At 35.9% G+C, this 21,533-nt stretch overlaps 1 protein-coding gene across 1 annotated transcript; it reads left to right on the top strand.

The window, feature by feature from the left end:
• The first annotated feature begins 597 nt into the window (after window positions 1-597).
• On the top strand, window positions 598-13,178 carry LOC124896093. The gene is made up of 3 exons (XM_047407400.1): window positions 598-1,226; window positions 12,132-12,193; window positions 12,765-13,178. The coding sequence occupies exons 1-3, from the start codon at window positions 1,048-1,050 to the stop codon at window positions 12,896-12,898; spliced, it is 375 nt and encodes a 124-aa protein (XP_047263356.1). The 5' UTR covers window positions 598-1,047; the 3' UTR covers window positions 12,899-13,178.
• Window positions 13,179-21,533: the final 8,355 nt, after the last annotated feature.

Here is a 21,533-nt window from a genome sequence, read left to right on the forward strand (position 1 = left end):
CACAATACATGAAAGATTATTGAAATAGAAATCAAGAGCACTATGGATTCAACATGGAGATAGGAATTCTAAGTACTTTTTTGTACACTTAAAATATAGACAAGCCAGAAACAAGACTTCTTCTATTAATACTAACAAAGGAGTGAAGTTGACAGATCCTTATCCAACAAGAATTTGTGAACTTTTATACAACATTACTTGTCCAAGTTGATTTAACACTACAGAAGTCGATATTACTATTCTAGGGATGGTCTTTGTTTGAGTATAGATCAATGACAATACCTTCCGAAACCTGTGACTGCAAAAGACGTGTTGCTAGCACTCAAAGACTTACTTATATATGAAAGTTCTGGTGTAGATGGGTTTAATGCAAAATTCTTTAAAACTCACAGGGATATAGTTGGTTATAGGTAATAGAAGGGGTATTACAATTCTTTGAGTCTGGTAAATTGTTGAAAGGGGTGATATCCCTACTATAATACTAATTCCAAAGGTACAAAATCTTTTATATGTCAAGAATACAGATCTATTGCCTGTTGCTCTACAATCTATAAATTGATTTCAAAGATTTTAATAATCAAGTTGAAGTTTATGGTTGATTATATAGTTCATCCATAAAAATTAGCCGTTATAGGTGGTAGACACATACTTGATAATATGGTGATATCATATGAACTAGTGAAGGGATATTCTCAAAAGGGGATATGACAGATTTACCATTAAGGTGGATATAAGAAGGCACATGGCCCAGTGGAGTGTCATTTCTTAAAGATGCTGCTGGTGGAATATGGTTTTCCTACTCAACTGGTCCAATTGATCATAGAATGTGTATTTATAGTATAATATGCATTGTTGATTAATGGTTGACTAACTCTAATATTTTTAAGAAAATAAAGGACTAAGAAAAAGGGACCCCATGTCTCCTTTATTATTTGTGTTAGCTACAGAATTATTTTCATTGAACATTGAAGAAACTTAGGTTTAACCCCCAATTTAACTATCATCCTAGATGTGATAAGCTGGGAATTTTCCATATTTGTTTTGTTGATGGTCTTCTCAAGAGTTGTAGGGATGAGGAAATCTCTATCAATCTATTATTTGATATATCAACCCCTTTTCAACTGTATTTGGCTTGCAGGAAAACATGGAGAAAAGTTCATTATATATTGCTGGGATTTCATCATACCTTTAAAAATGGTTGCTGAGGGAATTGAATTTACCACCAGGTGATCTTTCTTTTAAGTATTTAGGAGTTTCTTTTCATAAAAGGAAGCTCTCCATCTCACGATGTATATCTCTTATGGAGAGAATGATTTCCAAAATTAAATATTTTTCTTCAAAATTATTGGCTTATAGTGGTAGATTACAATTGATGAATAGTGTCTTATTTGAGATGGAGATTATTAGGCATAAATTTTCTTATTGCCCAAGAATATTATTACTATGGTCAGCACTGTTTGCAGATTTTTTATGGAGAGGAAGAAACAATTGTTCCAGGAAAGCTTTAGTTTCTTGGGAAATATTCTCTCAACCCAAAATAGTATGGGGTCTAAATGTTATTGATATGTGTTAGAGTTGTGATCCGAATTTTATTGATCCATCCCAGAAAGTTTCGCGGTGCGACTCATGTTGGTGATTTTCAATGGGGTCTGTGGTGGTAGCGTAGGGATCAGGCCAACAGACCCGATATGGAACTTTATGTTTTTAGGCCTAGGACTTATTTGTATGCACATATTATATAAGTGAATTTAGTGGGTTGTTTTGGGTATTCAAAAAATTCAGTCTTCTCCACATTGTTCTCTCTTTCCATTATAGTGAAACATTCTTTGCCTCTGCTAATGGTTTTTCCTGCAAGGGTTTTCACATAAATCTATGTATTGTTCTTGTTTTCTTTTAATTGTGGTTTTCTTACTCTGTACGAATCATAACAAACTAGTATTAGAGACTATTCGATTGTTTTCTCGGGGATGGCAACCATGAAGTATTATATTCCGTTATTGGATTGCAACACCAGATTGTTGTTATGGTAGATTAAGATGTGGGTTATGCTTGCACAGATAGATTTAGATGATACTTTATTAGGGTTTGATAAGATGCCCTCATTGTGGACGGATGAGGACAAACGACGTGAGGGTGGGAAGGCTCTATCTCAGATACACCTTTATTTATCCAATCAGATTCTATAGGATGTTTTGAAGGAGACCACAGCCACTGCGTTGTGGTTAAAACTGGAATCACTGTGTATGACGAAGAGCCTAACAAGTAAGTTGTATCTCAAGCAATAACTTTATTCCTATCGCATGTCTGAGGGTGCGTCCTAGAAGGATCACCTATCTATATTTAAGAAAATTATCTCTAATTTAGAAACTCTAGAGGTTAAGTATAATGAGGAAGATCTAAGGTTGATTTTGTTGTGTTCGTTGCCTGCATCATACACGACCTTTAGGGATACAATTTTATATAGTTGTGATACCCTGACGATTGATAAAGTCTATGATGTGTTGTTCTCTAAGGAGAAGATGAAGCATCTTGTGAATGGGTCGGAGACTCAAGGATATGGTCTCATTGTTCTAGGAGAAAGGACTCGTGAGAGGAATTCTGGGGATGATGATAGGAATAGGTCAAAATCCAGAAACAGAAACAAAACCTGTAATTACTGCAAGAAGAAGGGCCATATCAAATCCGAGTGTAGGAAGTTACAGAATAAAGAGAAAAAAAAAGTTTTGAAACTGAAGGAAAACCAACCAGAGAAGTCTGGTGAAGCCAGTTTTATTGAAGATGACGGTAGTGATGGAGAACTCTTGGTAGTTTTTTATGGTAACTCCAAACCTTGTGAGGATTAGATTCTTGATTCAGCTTGAATGTTTCATATGTGTCATAATCGGGATTGGTTTACAATATATGAAACAGTCTCTAAAGGTGTTGTGTTGATAAGAAATAACACACCTTGTAAGATAGTTGGTATTGGAACAATCAGGATCAAGATATTTGATGGGGTTGTGAGGATACTTGGTGATGTACGGCATGTCCCAGACCTGAAAAAAAATCTTATTTCCTTGAGTACCCTTGATTCGAATAGTTATAGGTACACTGGTGAAGGTGAGTCCTGAAGGTTACTAAAGGTGCTTTTATTATGATGAAGGGACAGAGAAAGTCTGCAAATTTGTATATCCTACAAGGTTCTACTGTTATAGGTGATGAAACTATTTTTACCTTCTCTATATCAGAAAGTGACGTTGCTAAACTTTGGCATATGTGTCTGGGTATATGAGTGAAAATGAGATGGCTGAACTAAGTAGGAGAGGATTTCTTGATGGGTAGAGTATTACTAAATTGGATTTCTGTGAGCACTGCTTTTAGGAAGAAGAAGAAGAGAGACAGATTCACTAAAGGCATCCACTCAACTAAGGGCACACTTTACATTCATTCTGATCTCTGGGGTCTGCTAGAGTACCTTCGAGAGGAGGTGCTAATTACTTGTTGATTATTATTAATGACTATTCCAAAGACGTTTAGGTGTTCTTTATGAAGCAAAAAAATAATGTATTGCCTACTTTCAAGGAGTGGAAGACTATGATTGAAACGCAAACAGGGAAGCAGGTAAAATGTCTTCAGACTGATAATGGTTTAGATTTCTATTCTATTGAATTTAATGCTTTGTGCAAGTCAGAAGGAATTGTGAGGCACTTAATAGTTTGTCATACTCTGCAGCAGAATAGTGTAGCCAAATGAATGAATAAGACTATAATGGAGAAGGTATGTTTTATGCTCTCTAATGCTGGTTTACCCATGTCTTTTGGGGCTGAAGCTGCTTCCATATCTTGCCTTCTTATTAACCTCTCTCCTTCAGTCACGATTGATAAAAAGACTTTACAAGAGGTATGGTCTGGTACTCCTACTAGTTATTTTGATTTAAGGATATTTGATTGTCCTGTGTATGCTCATGTTGATAATGGAAAGTTGGAACCTAGATTTGTCAAGTGCTTATTTATGGGTTATAAGCCTGGTGTTAAAGGTTATAACCTTTGGTGTCCAAAAAGCAGAAAAGTTATAATTAGTAGGGATGTTGTGTTTGATGAAACTACCATGTTTTGGGCTCCCTCCGAATCTAGTTCTTCGCCCCCAGATGAGCTTAGTGATATAAATCAACAAAAATTCAAGCACCCATGTTGAATTGCAAATTGGAGTAGAGTCTACACCAGTGCCTACTTCTCAGTCTAGCTCAAAGATACAGAGTGGTACTATTTCTTCTTCACCACCAGTGACGCCATAATATTCTATTGCTAAAGACATGCCTAAAAGAGATATTAAACCTCCTCAGAAGTATGTTGAAGATGATTTGGTGCTTATACATTGAATGTAGCAGAAGGTGTTGATTCTGGTGAAGAACCATCTTCTTACTCAGAGGCAGTTAGTTGTGATGATTTCAATCGATGGATAATTGCTATGCAGGAGGAGATGGAATCACTTTATAAGAATGGAACATGGGATTTTATGAGATTTCCTAAAGATAAAAAAGTTGTCCATTGTAGATGGGTATTCAAAAAGAAAGAAGGAACATCGAGCGTTGAAGATGCTAGGTACAAAGCAAGACTAGTTGCTAAAGATTACAGTCAGGTTCCAGGTGTTGACTTCACAAATATGTTTTCTCCAGTTGTAAAGCATAGTTTGATTCGAGCCTTTCTTGGTATTGTGGCCATGCATGATATTGAGCTTGAGCAGTAGGATGTAAAAACTACATCTCATATGGGGAACTTGAGGAGGATATCTATATGCTGCAACCAAAGGGTTTTGTAGTCTTAGGAAAGGAGGACTATGTATTCTTACTAAAAATATCTCTTTATGGCTTGAAATAGTCTCCCATCAGTGGTATAAGAGGTTTGACTCTTTTATGAACTCTCATATATTTCGGAGGAGTAATTATGATAGTTGTGTCTACTTTAAGGAGGTAAGTACTGGTTCGTTCGTGTATCTTTTCTTTTTTGTTGATGATATATTGATTGCAGAAAAGGATATGAGAGAGATAATATAAGTCAAAGTCCAGCTCAGCAAGGAGTTTGAGATGAAGGATCTAGGAGCAGCAAAGAAGATTCTTGGCATGGAAATTATGAGGGATAGAGAGAAGTGTAAGTTATAGTTGAGTCAGAAAAGGTATATTGAGAAAGTGATTCACAGGTTCAATATACAAAATGACAAACCTGTAAGTACTCTATTGGCAGCTCACTTCAAACTCTCGGCCACTTTATCTCCAAAGACAAATAATGAGCATGACTATATGTCTTGAGTTCTATACTCTAGTGTCGTTGGGTCTCTTATGTATGCGATGGTGTGTTTCCGACCAGATTTATCTTATGCCGTCAGTGCAGTTAGCAGATACATGGCAAATCCTAGCAAAGAACATTGAAAAATAGTTCAATGGATTTTTATATACTGGCATGGATCTGGTGATGTTTGTTTGTAGTTTGGGCGAAATAGAGATGGATTCATCGGCTATGTTAATTATGATTTTCCAAGACATCATGATAAAAGGAGGTCCCTTAAAAGCTATGTTTTCACCATTAGTAGTTGCACTATTAGTTGGAAAGCTACCTTATAGACTATGACTGCTTTGTCAACTATTGAGGCAGAGTATATGGCCATTACAGAGGCTTTCAAGGAAGCTATTTGGTTGAAGGGTCTGTTTGGTGAACTTAGCAAAGACTTACAGATTACTATGATATTTTGCGATAGTCAGAGTGTTATCTTCCTTATGAAAGATCAGATATTTCATGAGAGGACAAAGCACATTGATGTTTGGTATCATTTTGTCCGTGAAATTATTGCTCGTGGTGATGTTGTGGTAAGCAAGATTAGTACTCATGATATCCTTCTAATATGATGACCAAGACACTACCAAGTACCAAGTTTGAGCATTGCTTGGACTTGGTTAGTGTTAGCTGTTAAGATGTTCCCTTAGGGGCTTTTGTGGAAGAGGTGGAGAGTTTCTTTTGAAATGGATTTGAGTTCTGAATTAGAATTCGTGTCAAGGTGGAGATTGTTAGAGTTGTGACCCAAATTTTATTGGTCCAACCCAAAAAATTTCGCGGTGCGACCCATATTGGTTATTTTCAAGGGGATGTGTGGTGGTAATGTCGGGACCGATATGGATCTTGATGTTTTGCATTTAGTAGGTTGTTTAGGGTATTCAGAGAATTCAGCCTTCTCTACATTGTACTCTCTCTCCATTATAGTGAAATCTCCTTTGCCTCTGCCAGTGATTTTTCCGCAAGGGTTTCCACATAAATCTGTGTGTTGTTCTTGTTTTCTTTTACTTTTGGATTGCTTACTCTGTCTGAATCATAACAGTATGAATTACTAAAATAGAGCCACAATTTGTAAACTACTATAGGCTATGGAAAAAAATAGGACAAGAAAGAGGCAGAATATTGATATAATGAACACTCCAAAGGAAGCCAGCTGGATTTCTAAGAAAGTATTTGATGCAAGAGCTTGACTAGCAGGTACTGCAAGTGTGCATGCTGAGCTGCAACAAATGGCTGATAAAACAGGATAGCATTAAAAATTTTCATCATAGCACGAGGCCTTAATACTCTAAGATTAGTTGGAATGTAGTGGCCTTTTTGAAAAGGTTGATACCCAGACATCACTTTATTCTCTGTTTGGCATTGCATAAAAAATTATCTACTCTGGAGAGAGTGAGTAAGTAGGGAATAACAGTGCAAAAATACTGTATTTATGTAGAACTTCTCAAGAGAAAAAATTCAATTATTTGCTCTTCAACTGTAGTTATACTTTTTATATGGTTGGGATATCACTTTTGATTGATATTCTAAGATGTGTCATTCTCCTTGTCCACTACCAAGAAATCAGTAGGATAGACATGATTTTGAGTATCTTGTGCAACAACAGAAAGTAAGATATTTTCATACTTTTCATACAAAAACGTTCCATCGGTGGCAATAACCTTCTCATATGGCTAAATCCCTAAACACAAGATCCGCAAGCTATAAAATAGTACATAAGCCTTTTTTTCTCCTCCAAATAAATCCTAAGGGTAGTTATGGAATAAAACTTCATTTCGTTTACCATGTAAGAAAAAGTTGGTAAGCAAGAATACTCATACTTTAGAGTCCCCGGTCCCTAGCAACGTTCTTGGCCAATAGTTGTCCTTCCAACACCTCCAATATCTTAATTTAGAGTGAATCTCCCTGAAAATAGTCCTCTATATTTCCTTTGGGGATGGCCCCTTGCTATGAATAAAATCATTCATCAATAGTGTGTCAATGAGTGCCGGCGTGGCATTCATATGATTGTCGGTCACATATTCGAAACCACAAGTGTGATCACCAATTTACTTATAGATGTTAAACACCTCCAAAATTGTATACTTGCAGTCCTATAAATCTATACACAATACACACATTTACATTCCACTTTGTAGTATTACTGAACAACTCTTCAGCATATTGAAATTAAAATACTTTGGAAGCCTGATATAATAACAACTTCAGATATTGTTTGCTATCAAATATTTGACCAATATAAAAACATGTTCCATTGGATAATCTATGATCGGTTTGTGATTTGGATTGCTCCTTAACAACAACATCACCCTATTCATCGAAACTTTCATAATAATCTATATCAATACGTTGATCATATACTCCCCTTAAAATTCATCGACTAGAGACTATGTTTGATGTGGCGATATGGATGATGTTGAAGCTTCTTCGCTAGGCATCACAATAATATTTATCTGTAAAATTTGTCTAGTTCTATAATTTCACATGCTTATCATTTCTTATTAAAGATGGATGTATTTTCTCCCTTTCATGACGTAGATAATGCTAACCTGACTAGTCTTAAAAGTTAACTTCTAACTCTCTATAAAGTTCACAACCATCTTATTATACGAACTATTGCAACGTAGGAAAGTAGAAATTGTAACCTTACTTCAAGAATTCCAATTTCATCATTTAGAGATCTCTTCTAGTTCGCCCATATAATGACCCTTAGAAGCAACAACATTTTCTACAATCGACATTATAAACTAACAAGAAGCCTCTACTAAGATTTTGGTCTACAATGGGTTGTAAGTCGACGACTATAATAGAAATTTGCAGGACACAAACAATGTGAAATTGTAGTTTACCAACAATGATTGTACCTACTGCAATGTATACTAATAAAATGTAGTAATTTTGTACTGCAAAAAATACCCTCTAATGTATCTAAATAAGATGGAAAGATAAAAACTTTCACAAAAAGGAAAAAAATAACTTCAAGATACATTTGTCATAAAAGTACCAATTTTGAAAGATTTAAGGGTAATAATGGTGGGTTTCAACTTTTAATAATGAAAGAGTCTTATGTTTGACCAAAAAAATATCAGAATTTGGCTCAAATCGGTGATTTATGGTGGAAGAAAAGAATTGTTTTGGGAGGGAAAAAGGATAAGATATTTTGGTTTGGATAGAAACTTTTACTTTTGATAATTAAATTAGGAAATTTAATGGTGATGGTGGGTCTGTTTTATATTTTAAAAAAATAGTGAAATAAGGACTTTTTGTATTAGTTAAAAACTTAGGACTAGAAGTAGTTGGATTGGTACTAGAAATGATGATGTCATTAAAAGTGGGAATATACCAAAGGTTTAATATTTTGTGTCTAAATATCAAATAAAGTTTAGCTATGTTGTCTTTTGGCCAACTTCCCCAAAAATTGAGGCGAACAAGTAAAGGAAATCTCTTTTTCCTCTTTTAATTAATTTATTTTTGGGTGAGAGGAGGATGATTTTGTGACTATGGATAATTTATTGATATTTATTTGATACGTTTTTCCTCTAGCATGTTGTGCATATTAATTTACATGTATACAAGTATATATTAGTTTAGATGTTGAATAGGGTTATTTCTTTATGATAGTCTGAGTTTTAATATATTTTTTATATATTGTTAATCTTCTTTATAGTATGTTTGGAGGGAGAATCATTTAGTAGTATTCATTTTTCATCTAGGCTAAGAATTTGCAAAGATGATACTAATCTTTTTGGGTGTGTTTTTTATGTGATGATACCATTGTAAAGATATACAACAAAGATGGTTGAAACAAACAATTGAAATTTTAAGTGATAGTTTTATTGAGCTTACTCCTGACTTAATATAGACTTATATATAACTAGAAGAAAAATAATAGACCACCAAATATGCTAAGTAGTTAGGATAATGAAAAACTAAAAAATGTCTAACAACCCAAAGAATAGGACTTCATGCAAAAGTCCTTGACCAATTCAAAGTTAATAATTGAAACTTTATGAAATAGTCCTTGATCAAATAGAAGTTTTTTAACAATCCCTCCCTTGAACTCATTCCTCTTGTCAAGAATTAGTTCAAATTTGAATTTGTGCATATGTCAAGCTCTTCACGTAGTTTCTGAAGTGCTTCCACTTTGAGAGGTTTTATCAGTAGGTTTGTAAGTTGATCTTGAGTGCCTAAAAATATCAAATTAATAGCTCCTCTAGTAAAATCCCTTAGAAAGTGAAATATTACCCTTATGTGCCTACGACGACAATGTAAAATTGAATTCTTGGATAAGTTAATAGTTAAAGTGTTATCACATATTAACTTTATACCCGTTACCTGTAAATGACTAATTTCATTTAAGATACTTCTCATCCAAATATTTTGACAAGCACATGCAGTAGTTGCAATAAGCTCAGCCTCTGTAGTTAACAAGGTGACTCTAGGTTGCTTTCGGGATGACTAAGCTACTACTCCTCCACTCGTTATAACAACATTACCTGATGTTCTTTTTCTATCATCCATGTCGCCAGCATAGTCACTATCAGTGAATCCAACTAAATCTCTAGCCCTCCACTCCCTTTTATAAAATACGCTATAGTTCACTATCAGTGTTGGGCATGCCAAGAACGACTAATAATACTTGCAAAAAACATGAGATCAGGACGAGTGGCTATGAGATACATCAAACTTCCCATTGTCTTCTTGTATTGAGTTACATCCACCTTTTTGTCATCTTTATCTTTTCCAATCTGTGTCCTAGAATAATAGGATTCTAACTTGAATTGTAATTTTATAATCCAAATCAGCTTAAAGCTTTAGCTGCATATTTTCTTTGGCATATGAAAACACCATCAAGTCCTTATATAACCTCAATTCTAAGAAAAAACCTCATTTGACCTAAGTCTGTCATATCAATGTAAGACCTTGCAAATTCCTAGTCATTTCAGTCCTATTTAGCATGCTAAAAGATGTCCCAAACTTGAAAAAATTTAGCTAAGTATTAAGACTTAGAAGCATTTTTAGCCTTCGTAATTGAAAGATCTTATTTTTTATCCTTACGACCTTAGAATATTAATTTTTAAATTGATTCATGATTAGGGATGTCAATAGGTCATCTTGGGTGAGTTTCATAATTTTCGGACATCATTAAAGTCATGTTTGGATGTTCAAAATAGTGCATTGACATAATCAGGCCACAATGCGTCAGTAATCGCATCGACATGGTGCATCGGCAATCTCATCGATACCATCGATGCGACGCGTTGGGTATCGCATCCCTGGGCATAGTTTGCTTATTAAAATCTGACTTTTCAAAGGTAATTAGGTCCTTTTTCCCTCACCTAATTCATCTAAACACGAGATTAAACTCCAAAAAATGCAAAATACATTCATTATTAACAAAATCCTCTCAATAACAAAACCCTAGGCTCTTCAAGTTCGAGTCCAAGTTCCAAGAAATCTCCAATAATCTTCACGAAATCAACAATCAAGGTATGTTAGGTATTCATCCTTGGGTTTCCTTCCACCCTTAGAGTTCAAGAACCCTTTTCAAAACTTGAGTTATAATTCCCATGTTATGAATTGAATTATGCTCATGTTTATGTTGTTGTATGGGTTTTAAGATAAGATCTTTCAAGATTTCTATGAAATTAAATTAGCATGTGTGTTGAATTTTGAATCTCTTATGTTAAAACCCTTGAAATTGCAAGTTTAAGTTGTAGTCATGATGTTTATATGTTGTTCATTATCATATGCATTAGTTATGCTCCCTAAGTGTTTGATAGAATGTCCATGTGAATCAAATTGTGTAACCATGACAAGTTAGCATGTGTTCTTATTCATGTACAAGTTCATGACCTCCAAGTGTTTGACAAAATGTCTTAGTGATTGCATTGTGAACCATTGGCTATCCTTATGCTTTCAAGACTTGCTATATTTTATTATTGATGCTAACGAGTCATGGGGGTATTCATTACCTGAAACCTAGTTGTTTACTTAGTTACAGTGTTTATAGAATAGTTCTAGTCAAGGTCAAGAACAGTATTACTCAATCAGTTAACAGAACTTGGTGAATTCAGTCCAGTTCAGTCAACCATCATGATCAGTGTCAGCTCAGTCAAGCCTAGTACAGTCTAGTAATCAATTCAGTGTCGATTCAGTTGGGAGTAGGATTCAGCATCAAGCGAACCCAGTGATGGGGGAATTCCTACCAGTAGAAGGTTTGATCCTTAGAAGAAATCCCTGAGTTACAGAACTACGTAGCCAGTGTAGGTTGATGTCTTCCTTCCAATTTAGGGTTGACACATATCTCATGAGTTTCCTACAAGTATAGGGTTACTCCTTAGTCCTTTGGGACACCAGTTTAGTGGATCCACACAGCCAGTTTTAGTACTCGTGGCACGATACTGACACTCGTCCAATTGGGGTCATATGTTAGACCCCAACTCTGTTTATATCGAGGTATGTCGGTTAGATGAACAATCCCACAGTTACAGTTTCAGTCTCAGCATTTAGTATAGAACTCAGACAGTTCTACAAAACCATGACTATCAGTTATCAGTTACGCAACCATCAGAATTTAGTATTCAGTTTCAGTATAATTTCAGATACATGATTTATATCCACATGCTTAGTATAGCATGTTCAGTATGTTCAGCATTTACAGTTTTGCATGTACTCTCATCCAATTACTTCATGATGTTTATTCGGTCATTTATCATTTCATGCATATGAACCCATGTTTATTAGCCTTACCTTACTTAGCTTACTATTATATTCTAAGTACTGATCGCATACTTTTTTTTTGTGCTATGATTTCTCATATCATAGGTTCGGACGTTCAAGTTTCAGATCGTACTTAGCAGCCCAGGCTATCAACAACAGATATAGTGGTGAGTCCTTATATTTTGAGGACAGAGTTTATTTATTCAGTATTTCAGCAACTCAGTAGTTAGTTCAGTTAGAGTTAGTTGGGGACTTGTCCCATTAACTCCATATTCAAACAGTTAGAGGCTTTCAAACTAACACAGTCAGTTATTTTAGTTTTACAGATGTTGTTATTAGTTATATTTAGCTATTATTTTGGTACTTCGAGAACCATATGGAATTTTTAGATTACTTTTGCATATATTTTCAATATTATTATTCAGTGCTCACAGCAAGTACTAGTTATGAGTTAGCCTGTTATCCTTTGGGGTCATAAGCATTGTGTGACATTCGGGGTGCAGACTCGGGGAATTACAAACTTGGTATCAGAGACTAAGGTTCTAAAGATTCCTAGAAAGTCTGAAAGTCGCATTTAGTAAAGTCTTGTGCATGGCTATGTAGCGCTCTATACTTATGTACAAGAGTCTATGAGGCATTTTTAGGAAAGTCTTCCTTCTTTCAGTGTTCATAACATGCGAGCGAGCATTGGCTCAAGTTAAACTCTCTGTCTAATCTAAATTTTCTTTTTGTTTACAGAACATGCCTCCGAGAAAGACCAATGGAAAAAGAACTGGGAACCAGCTAGCACCTCCTCCCATCAGAAAGATCCCCTAAATGAGCACATTTCTCACGTAGAATTCAGAGTAGCTTTCACCATTCTAGCTCTATAGCAGCCCAGAATGAACGCCCAACTACTATTCAGGATAACCCAGTGGCTAATACCGCTGTAGCTAAAATTCAGTACTTTACTCGAATGAACCCTCCTTCATTTTCATGGTCTAAGTCTGAAGAAAACCCACATAAATTTCTTGACATGGTGAATAAGGTAATAGATATTATGGGGGTAACCACTAGTGAAAGTGTTGAGTTAGCTGCATATCAGTTACAGGATGAATCTCACACATCATTTAAGCAGTGGAAGGTAGATAGAGGCACAGATACAGGGCCCATAGAATGTGAGGAGTTTGCTACTGCTTTTCTAAATAGGTTTTTTCCATTGAAATTGAGGGAAGCTAAGGTTTTAGAGTTCATTAATCTAAAGTAGGGCAGCATGATAGTGAAGGAGTACTCCCCTAAGTTTACTCAATTGTCCAGGTATGATCCTCATGTGGTAGCTGATAGTAGGTCTAAGATGAGAAAGTTTGTGTCTGGTATGTCTGATAGTGTAGTCATAGAGTGTAGGACTGCAATGTTGATTAACGAGATGGATTTGTCTAGATTGATGGTCCATGATCAACAGATTGAAGGGCCAAAAACTAAAAGAAAAAAGGGAAAATAAGAGGGCTAGAATAGGTAGCCTTAGTTTTACTCAGCCTAAGTCAGAAGGTGGTAATCGTCCTCAACTCTACCTAAAATCTTTAGTCCCATCTCCTTTCTCAATCAGTGCTCTGGTGTCTAAATTCAGGAATAGTAATAAGGATAGGGCGCCAGGCTCTAAATCTCAGGGTAGTGTTAGCAGTGCTTGAAAAAATCTAATTTGTCAAAAGTGTGGCAGAAACCATCAGGGTATCTGCAAAGCTGGCATCGATATGTGTTTTAGGTGCGGCAAACCAGGTCATAGAATCAAAGAGTATCCTCAGATTATTTCAGAAAGACAGCATAATCGTCCCCCAACTCAGCCCAATCGCCCATTTCAGTAGGCTGCTGCTTCTAGTGCCACTAGTGCGTAATGCCCAAATAGGCTATATGCACTCCAGTCTCGATAGGATCAGGAAAGTTTTCCTGCTATGATCGCTGGTACATTATAGGTTTACTATTTACATGTTTATGCTCTGCTAGATCCAGGAGCTTCTTTGTCCTTTGTAACTCCTTATATAGCTGTTGACTTTGGATTCAGTCTTAAAATCCTACAGAGCCTTACTTAGTCTCTACCCCAGTGGGTAAATCTATCATAGCCCGATGGGTATACAAAAATTGACCGATTATGGTGTCTCGGAAAGTTACTTCAGCAGACTTAGTAGAGTTAGAGATGATGGATTTTGACGTCATTTTCAACATAGACTGGCTTCATTCATGATATACTTTAGTTGATTATAGAAACAGAGTTGTCCACTTCCAGTTCCTAAATGAACCTATCCTAGAAAGAAGAGGTAGTGCCACAGCGCTTAAGGGTCAGCCTATTTATACCTCAGAGCGAGAAAAATAATATCCAGGGGGTGTTTCTATCATTTGGTACGAGTCAAAGAATCAATTTTTGAGACTCCTAGTCTTAAGTCAGTTCCAATAGCAAGTGAATTTCCTAATGTGTTTCCTGAAGATCTCCCCGGAGTTCTTCCTGAAAGGAAAATTGTCTTCGGAATAGACCTTCTTCGTGATACTCAATCCATATCTATTTTGCCATACAGAATGGATCCAGCTGAACTTAAAGAGCTAAAAGAGCAGTTGGAGAATCTCTTAGATAAGGGATTCATCAGGCCCAGTGTCTCCCCGTAGGGCACACCAGTTCTATTATGCAAAAGTAAGACAATTTTCTTAGAATATGTATAGCTACCGACAGTTGAACAAAGTCACAGTCAAGAATAAATACCCACTTTCTAGAATCGATGACTTATTCTACCAACTTCAGGGTGCTAGTTACTTCTCTAATATAGACCTCAGGTCAGGCTATCATCAACTTAAAGTCAGGGAATATGACATTCTAAAAATAGCTTTTTTAGAACCCAGTAAGGTCACTTTAAGTTTTTAGTCATGTCATTTGGTCTTAACAATGCCCTAAAAACTTTCATGGACTTGATGAACCGCGTGTCCAAATAGTACTTGGACATGTTCGTCATAGTCTTCATTGATGACATTCTTGTCTACTTCCACAGTGAAAATGATTATGCAGACTATCACAGAATAGTATTACAGACCCTCAGAGCCCATTAGTTGTTCTCCAAATTCAGTAAGTGTAAATTTTGGCTAAGATCAGTAGCTTTCCTTGGTCATATAGTTTTCGGTGATGGTATTAGAGTTGATTCTCAAAAGATCGAAACAGTGAGAAACTGGCCTAGACCCATCTCTCTATCAGATATCAGGAGTTTCTTGGGTTTGGATGGCTATTACCGATGGTTTGTTAAAGGATTTTAGTCTATTGCATCTCCCATGTCCAGATTGTCTCAGAAGAAAGTCAAGTTCCAGTGGTCAGATTTTTGTGAGAAGAGTTTTCAAAAGTTGAAGACTCAATTCACCACAACTCAAGTTTTGACTTTGCCTGATGGTTCAGATGGATTTGTTGTATATTGTAATACTTCTAGAGTTGGCTTGGGTATGTTTTGATGCATAGGGGTAGGGTTGTGGACTATGCCTCTAGACAGCTTAAGCCACATGAGAAAAATTATCCCACCCATGATCTAGAGTTAGCAGCTGTTGTGTTTTCCTTAAAGATTTGGAGGCACTATTTGTATGGGGTGCATGTTGATGTATTCACGGACCACAAAAGCCTATAGTATGTATTTTCTTAGAAATACCTAAACTTGCATCATAGAAGGTGGTTAGAGTTGTTGAAAGACTAAGTATTCTGTATCATTCGAGCAAGGCTAATGTAGTAGTGTATGCCCTCAGTAGGTTGTCCATGGGTAGTGTTTCTCACATTGAAGATGGTAAGAAGAAGTTAGTTTAGAAAGTTCATCAGCTTACCAGGCTAGGTATCCGTTTGGTTGATTCGGTTGAGGGTAGTGGTTGGATGCAGAATAGTTTGGAATCATCCTTTGTTTTTGAATTAAAATAAAAGTAGGACAGGGATCCCAATTTAGTTAAGCTGTAAGAGTCAGTCAGAGACAAGAAGGTAGAGGTTTTCTCATAAGGGGAAGATAGTGTGTTGCATTATCAGGGTAGGCTTTGTGTGCCATGTGTAGATGGCATAAGGTAGCGTATTCTTGTAGAAGCATATGATGCACATTACTCGATTCATCTAGTAGCCACTAAGATATACCGTAATTTATGAGAGATCTATTAGTGGAGTGGGATGAAGAAGGACATTGCATTGTTTGTGGCTAAGTACTTCACATGCCAGCAAGTAAACATTAAACATCAGAAGCCCTAGTGGGTCTATATAGGAGTTTGTTATTTCCACTTAGAAGTGGGAGAAGGTAAACATAAATTTCGTGACAGGATGGCCTCGTACTCGTTGACAACATGATTCGATATGGATTATTGTGGACAGAATTACCAAATCAACCCATTTCTTGCCAGTTCATACCTTATATTTAGCTAAGGATTATGCTAAGCTATATGTTAGAGAGTTAAGTTAGATTACACGGTGTCTTATTGTCCATCATTTTAGATAGAGGTACGCAGTTAACCTCTTTTTTTGAGAAAGCCTTCCAAAGGGGTCTTAGTACCCAAGTTCACCTCAGTACATCTTTTCACCCTCAGATATATGTCCAAGTAAAAAGGACCATTCAGATTTTAGAAGATATGCTGAGAGCATGTGTTGTTGACTTTAAGGGTAGTTGGGATGATCACTTAACTTTGATTGAGTTTGCATATAATAACAGTTACCATTCCATTAAACAGATGGATCCGTTTGAGGCTCTTTATGGAAGAAGATGTAGATCTCTCATAGGTTGGTTTGAAGTAGGCGAGGCCATGGTAGTGGGGCCTGACTTGATTTTTGATGCTTTAGAGAAAGTGCAGTTAATTAGAGAGAGGCTTAAGATAGCCCAGAGCTGATAGAAATCTTATACAGATTGAGATGGAAAAACCTTGAATTTGAGATTAGTGATTATGTGTTTTTTAAAATCTCTCCTATGAAGGGAGTGAAGAGATTTGGAAAGAATGGGAAGATTAGTCCCTACTATGTTGGTCTTTACAGAATCCTTAGTCATTTCAGTAAGATAGCTTATGAGCTTGAGTTACCTAAAGACTTAGCATCAGTGTATCCAATGTTTCATGTCTCTTTGCTAAAGAAATGCATAGGTGACCCAGCAGTTATAGTCCCTTTAGAGAGTGTAAATGTTTAGAATAGTATCTCTTATGAGGAAGTCCCAGTTGAAATCCTCGATCGTTAGATTCACAGATTAAGGAACAAAGAAGTTCCTTTGGTCAAAGTTCTTTGGTGGAATCAATCCGTTGAGAGAGGTACTTGGGAAGAAGAAGCAGACATGCAAACCAAGTACCCTCACCTCTTCTCCGCAAACTCAGACTCGACCTAAGGTAACAACCTTCCTCATATTTACTCTATTCCATGCTCAGTTACAGTTGTATAACATTCTCATATCATTCATGCATACATAAAATAGTTAAGTCATGTGTCATACTTCCAGAATTCAGTCATGCTTTAGTTATGCATGTCAGTGTAAGTATAGTTCCTCAATTTCTCTCAGTTCAGTCAGTCTCATTCGAGGATGAATGTTCCCAAGGGGTAGACATTATAAGACCCCGCATATTCCTAGTCATTAAGTCCTATGTAGCATGCTAAAAGAGGTCCCAGACTTACAAAAATTCATCCAAGTGTGACTTAGAAGCATTTTTAGCCTTCGTAATTGGATAATTTTATTTTTGATCTTTACGATCTTAGAATGTTGATTTTTAAATTGATTAATGATCAGGGATGCCAATAGGTCATCTTGGGTGTGTTATGGAATTTTTGAACATCGTTAAAGTCATGTTTGGATGCTCAAAATAGTGCATCGATGCGATCAGGCTGCGATGTGTCAGTAATCGCATCGACAGTATTGATGCGACGTATTGCAATTACATCAAAATCATCAATGCAACATGTCGGGTATTCGCGTCACTGGACACAGTTTGCTCATTAAACTCCAACTTTCAAAGGCAATAGGTCCTTTTTCCCTCACCCAATTTAGCTAAAATATGAGATTAAACTCCCAAAAGGGCAAAATACATTCATTATTCACAAAATTCTCTCAAGAACAAAACCCTAGGCTCCTCAAGTTCAAGTCCAGGTTCCAAGAATCCCCAACAATCTTCATGAAATCAACAATCAAGATATGTTTAGAATTCATCCTTAGGTTTCCTTTCACCCTTGGGGTTTAAGAACCCTTTTCAAAACTTGAGTTATGATTTTCATGTTATGAATTGAATTATGCTCATATTTGTGTTGTTGTATGGGTTTTAAGTTAAGATTTTTTTTGAGTTCTATGAAATTAAATTAGCATGTGTGTTGAATTTTGAATCTCTCATGTTAAAACCCTTTAAATTGCAAGTTTAAGTTGTAGTCACAATGTTTATATATTGTTCATTATCATATGCATTAGTTATGCACCCCGAGTATTTGATAGAATATCCATGTGAATCAAATTATGTAACCATGACATGTTAGTATGTGTTCTCATTCATGTATAAGTTCATGACCTCCAAGTGTTTGACAAAATGTCTCAGTGATTGAACTGTGAACAATTGGTTATTGCTATGCTTTCAAGACTTGCTATGTTTTATTATTGATGCTATCGAGTCCTGGGGGTATTTATTACCCGAAACCTAGCTGTTTACTTAATTACAGTAGTTATAGAATAGTTCTAGTCAAGGTCAACAACAATAGTACTCAGTCAGTTAATAGAACTCAGTGAACTCAGTCCAGTTTAGTCACTCATCACGATTAGTGTCAGCTCAGTCAAGCCTAGTACAATCTAGTGATTAGTTCAGTGTCGGTTCAGTTGGAGTAGGATTTAGCACCGAGCGAATGGGGTGAGGGCATTCTTGCCAGCAGAGGGTTTGACCCGTAGTAGCAATCCCTGAGTTACAGAACTACATAGCCAGTATAGGTTTGAGATATCTTTCTGCCAGTTTAGGGTTGACACATATCGCATGATTTTCCTACTAGTATAGTATTACTCTTTAGTCCTTCGGGACACTAGTTTAGTGGATCTACATAGCCAGTGTTAGAACCCGTGGTACGGTACTGACACTCTTCCAATTAGGGTCACACGTTGGACCCCAACTCTGTTCATATCAAGGTATGTCGGTTAGATGAACACTCCCATAGTTACAATTTCAGTCTCATCATTCAGTAAAGAACTTAGACAGTTCTACAAAACCATGGCTATCAGTTATCAGTTACTCAACCATCAGAATTTAGTATTTAGTTTCAGTATAATCTCAGATACATGATGTATATCTACATGCATAGTATAGCATGTTCAGTATGTTCAGCAGTTACAGTTTTGCATGTACTCTCATTCAGTTACTTCATGATGTTCATTCAGTCAGTTATCATCTCATGCATATGAACCCATGTTTGTTAGCCTTACCTCACTTAGCATACCAGTACATTTCACGTACTAACGCATACTTTTTTTTACGCTATGATGTCTCATATCATAGGTTCGAACTCTCAGGTTCCTGACCGTACTTAGCAGCCCAGGCTATCAACAACAGATATAATGGTGAGTACTCATATTTCGAGGATAGAGTTTATTTATTTAGTATTTTAGTAGCTCAGTAGTTAGTTCGGTCAAAGTTAGTTGGGGACTTGTCCTATCAACTCCATATTCAGACAGTTAAAGGTTTTCAGACTAGCATAGTCAGTTATTTCAGTTTTACAAATATTGTTATCAGTTATATTCAGCTATTATTTCAGTACTTTGAGAACCTTATGGCATTTTCAGATTACTTCCGTATATATTTTCAGTATTATTATTCAATGCTCATAGTAGGTACCAGTCATGGGTTAGCTTGTGATCCTTTGGGGTCGTAAGCACCGTATGACATTCGAGGTGTAGACTCGGGGCGTTACAATTAAACTCGTTTTTTCATAAAACATTTAAATTTACCCAACATCTTTTCATCATCACCAGTAAATAAAATATCATCAACATAAATACTCACAATCATACCCTTTCTTGCAACAAAGAATTTTTGCTCACTAGAGCTTCTTTCGAATATATTTTTGATGAAATAGGACTCTATTCTACTAAACCAAGCCCTAATTGCCTATTTTAGTCCATAAAGAGACTTTTGTAGCTTATACACCAGTTGTTCACTTTTTTCTCATAACCTTTTGATTGTTCTACAAAAACATCTTTCTTTAACTCACCTTATAGTAAAGTTGATTTGATATCTAATTGATACAATTTCCTATCCCTTTGAACCGTAAAAGCTATGATCATTCTTATTGTATCCATTCTAGATAGAGGCTTAAAAATTTTTGTATAATTAATCCCATAATCCCGAGTATAACATTTAACCACCAATCATGCTCTATATTTGTCAATTTCACCAAGCACATTTAGCATGGTTTTATAAACCCATTTTACTCTTATTTTCTTTGCATCAATAGGTAGTTCCATCAAGCATCAGGTCTGATTTCTTTTAATGGATTTGATTTCTTCATCCATGACTAGTTTCTATTTTGGGCTTTTTATAACTTTATCAAAGCTTGTAGGATCTAATATCATCAAACATACAATGTTTTCTTCATCTTTTTTTGATAAATCTTTGCCAAAAGAATAGTTCGCCGACCATACAAGTGTACGTCAATTTCTACTCTGCCTTACTACCAGCTTTGGTGTAGTAGTTGATGAGTTATTTCTTATTAGTGATGTAATGTCGGATTTTTTGACTTCTCCTTCTTGAGCTATATTCTCTTCTTCAATATTGTCTCTCTAATCTAATTCCGTTACTTGTTCTCCTTCAGAATTTGCATTCTAATCCCACATACGATCTTCTTCAAAAATTACATCACAGGTTATAAAAATTATTTTGAATACCAAATCAAATATTTTGTACTCTTTGGTTTCACATCTAAATAGAACACAACTCACACTTTTATATCCAAGTTTAGTTCTCGTCGAATATGGAATATGAATATTTCCCAGACATCCGAACACTCAGAAATAATCAACTGGTGGCTTCTTGCACTTCATGCCTCTTCTAGGGTTGTATCCTTCACAACTAGGGTAGGTGATCGATTTACGATGTGAATCATTCACTTAATTTCTTCTAGCCAAAAATTCTTGAATACTTTCTTCTTTGTCAACATAGCTCTCACCAAGTTCATTACTGTGTGATTCTTGCGTTCAGCCGCTCCAATTTTGTTATTGAGTATAAGTTGTATTAAATTGTCTCCTCATTATATATTGTTTACAAAAATCATTGAATTCTCATCCTCTATTTGTTCGTACGCATTAATTGGGAATCCTAATTTTCTTTTCCACTAGTGTCATGAAATATTTAATATGATAAAATATTTCTGGTTCTTCTATAAGAAAATAAGTCCATGCTTTGATAGAAAAATTATCTATAAAGAATAATAAGTACCTCTTCTAGCTTTTTGATGCTGGTGTAATAGGCCCACAAAGTTCCGCATAAATGAGACCTAATTTTTCAGTTGCTCTCCACCGACTCCTCTTAGAAATTTGAGTT

Source organism: Capsicum annuum, chromosome 1 (genome assembly GCF_002878395.1).
Source record: "Capsicum annuum cultivar UCD-10X-F1 chromosome 1, UCD10Xv1.1, whole genome shotgun sequence".
Lineage (NCBI taxonomy): Eukaryota > Viridiplantae > Streptophyta > Magnoliopsida > Solanales > Solanaceae > Capsicum > Capsicum annuum.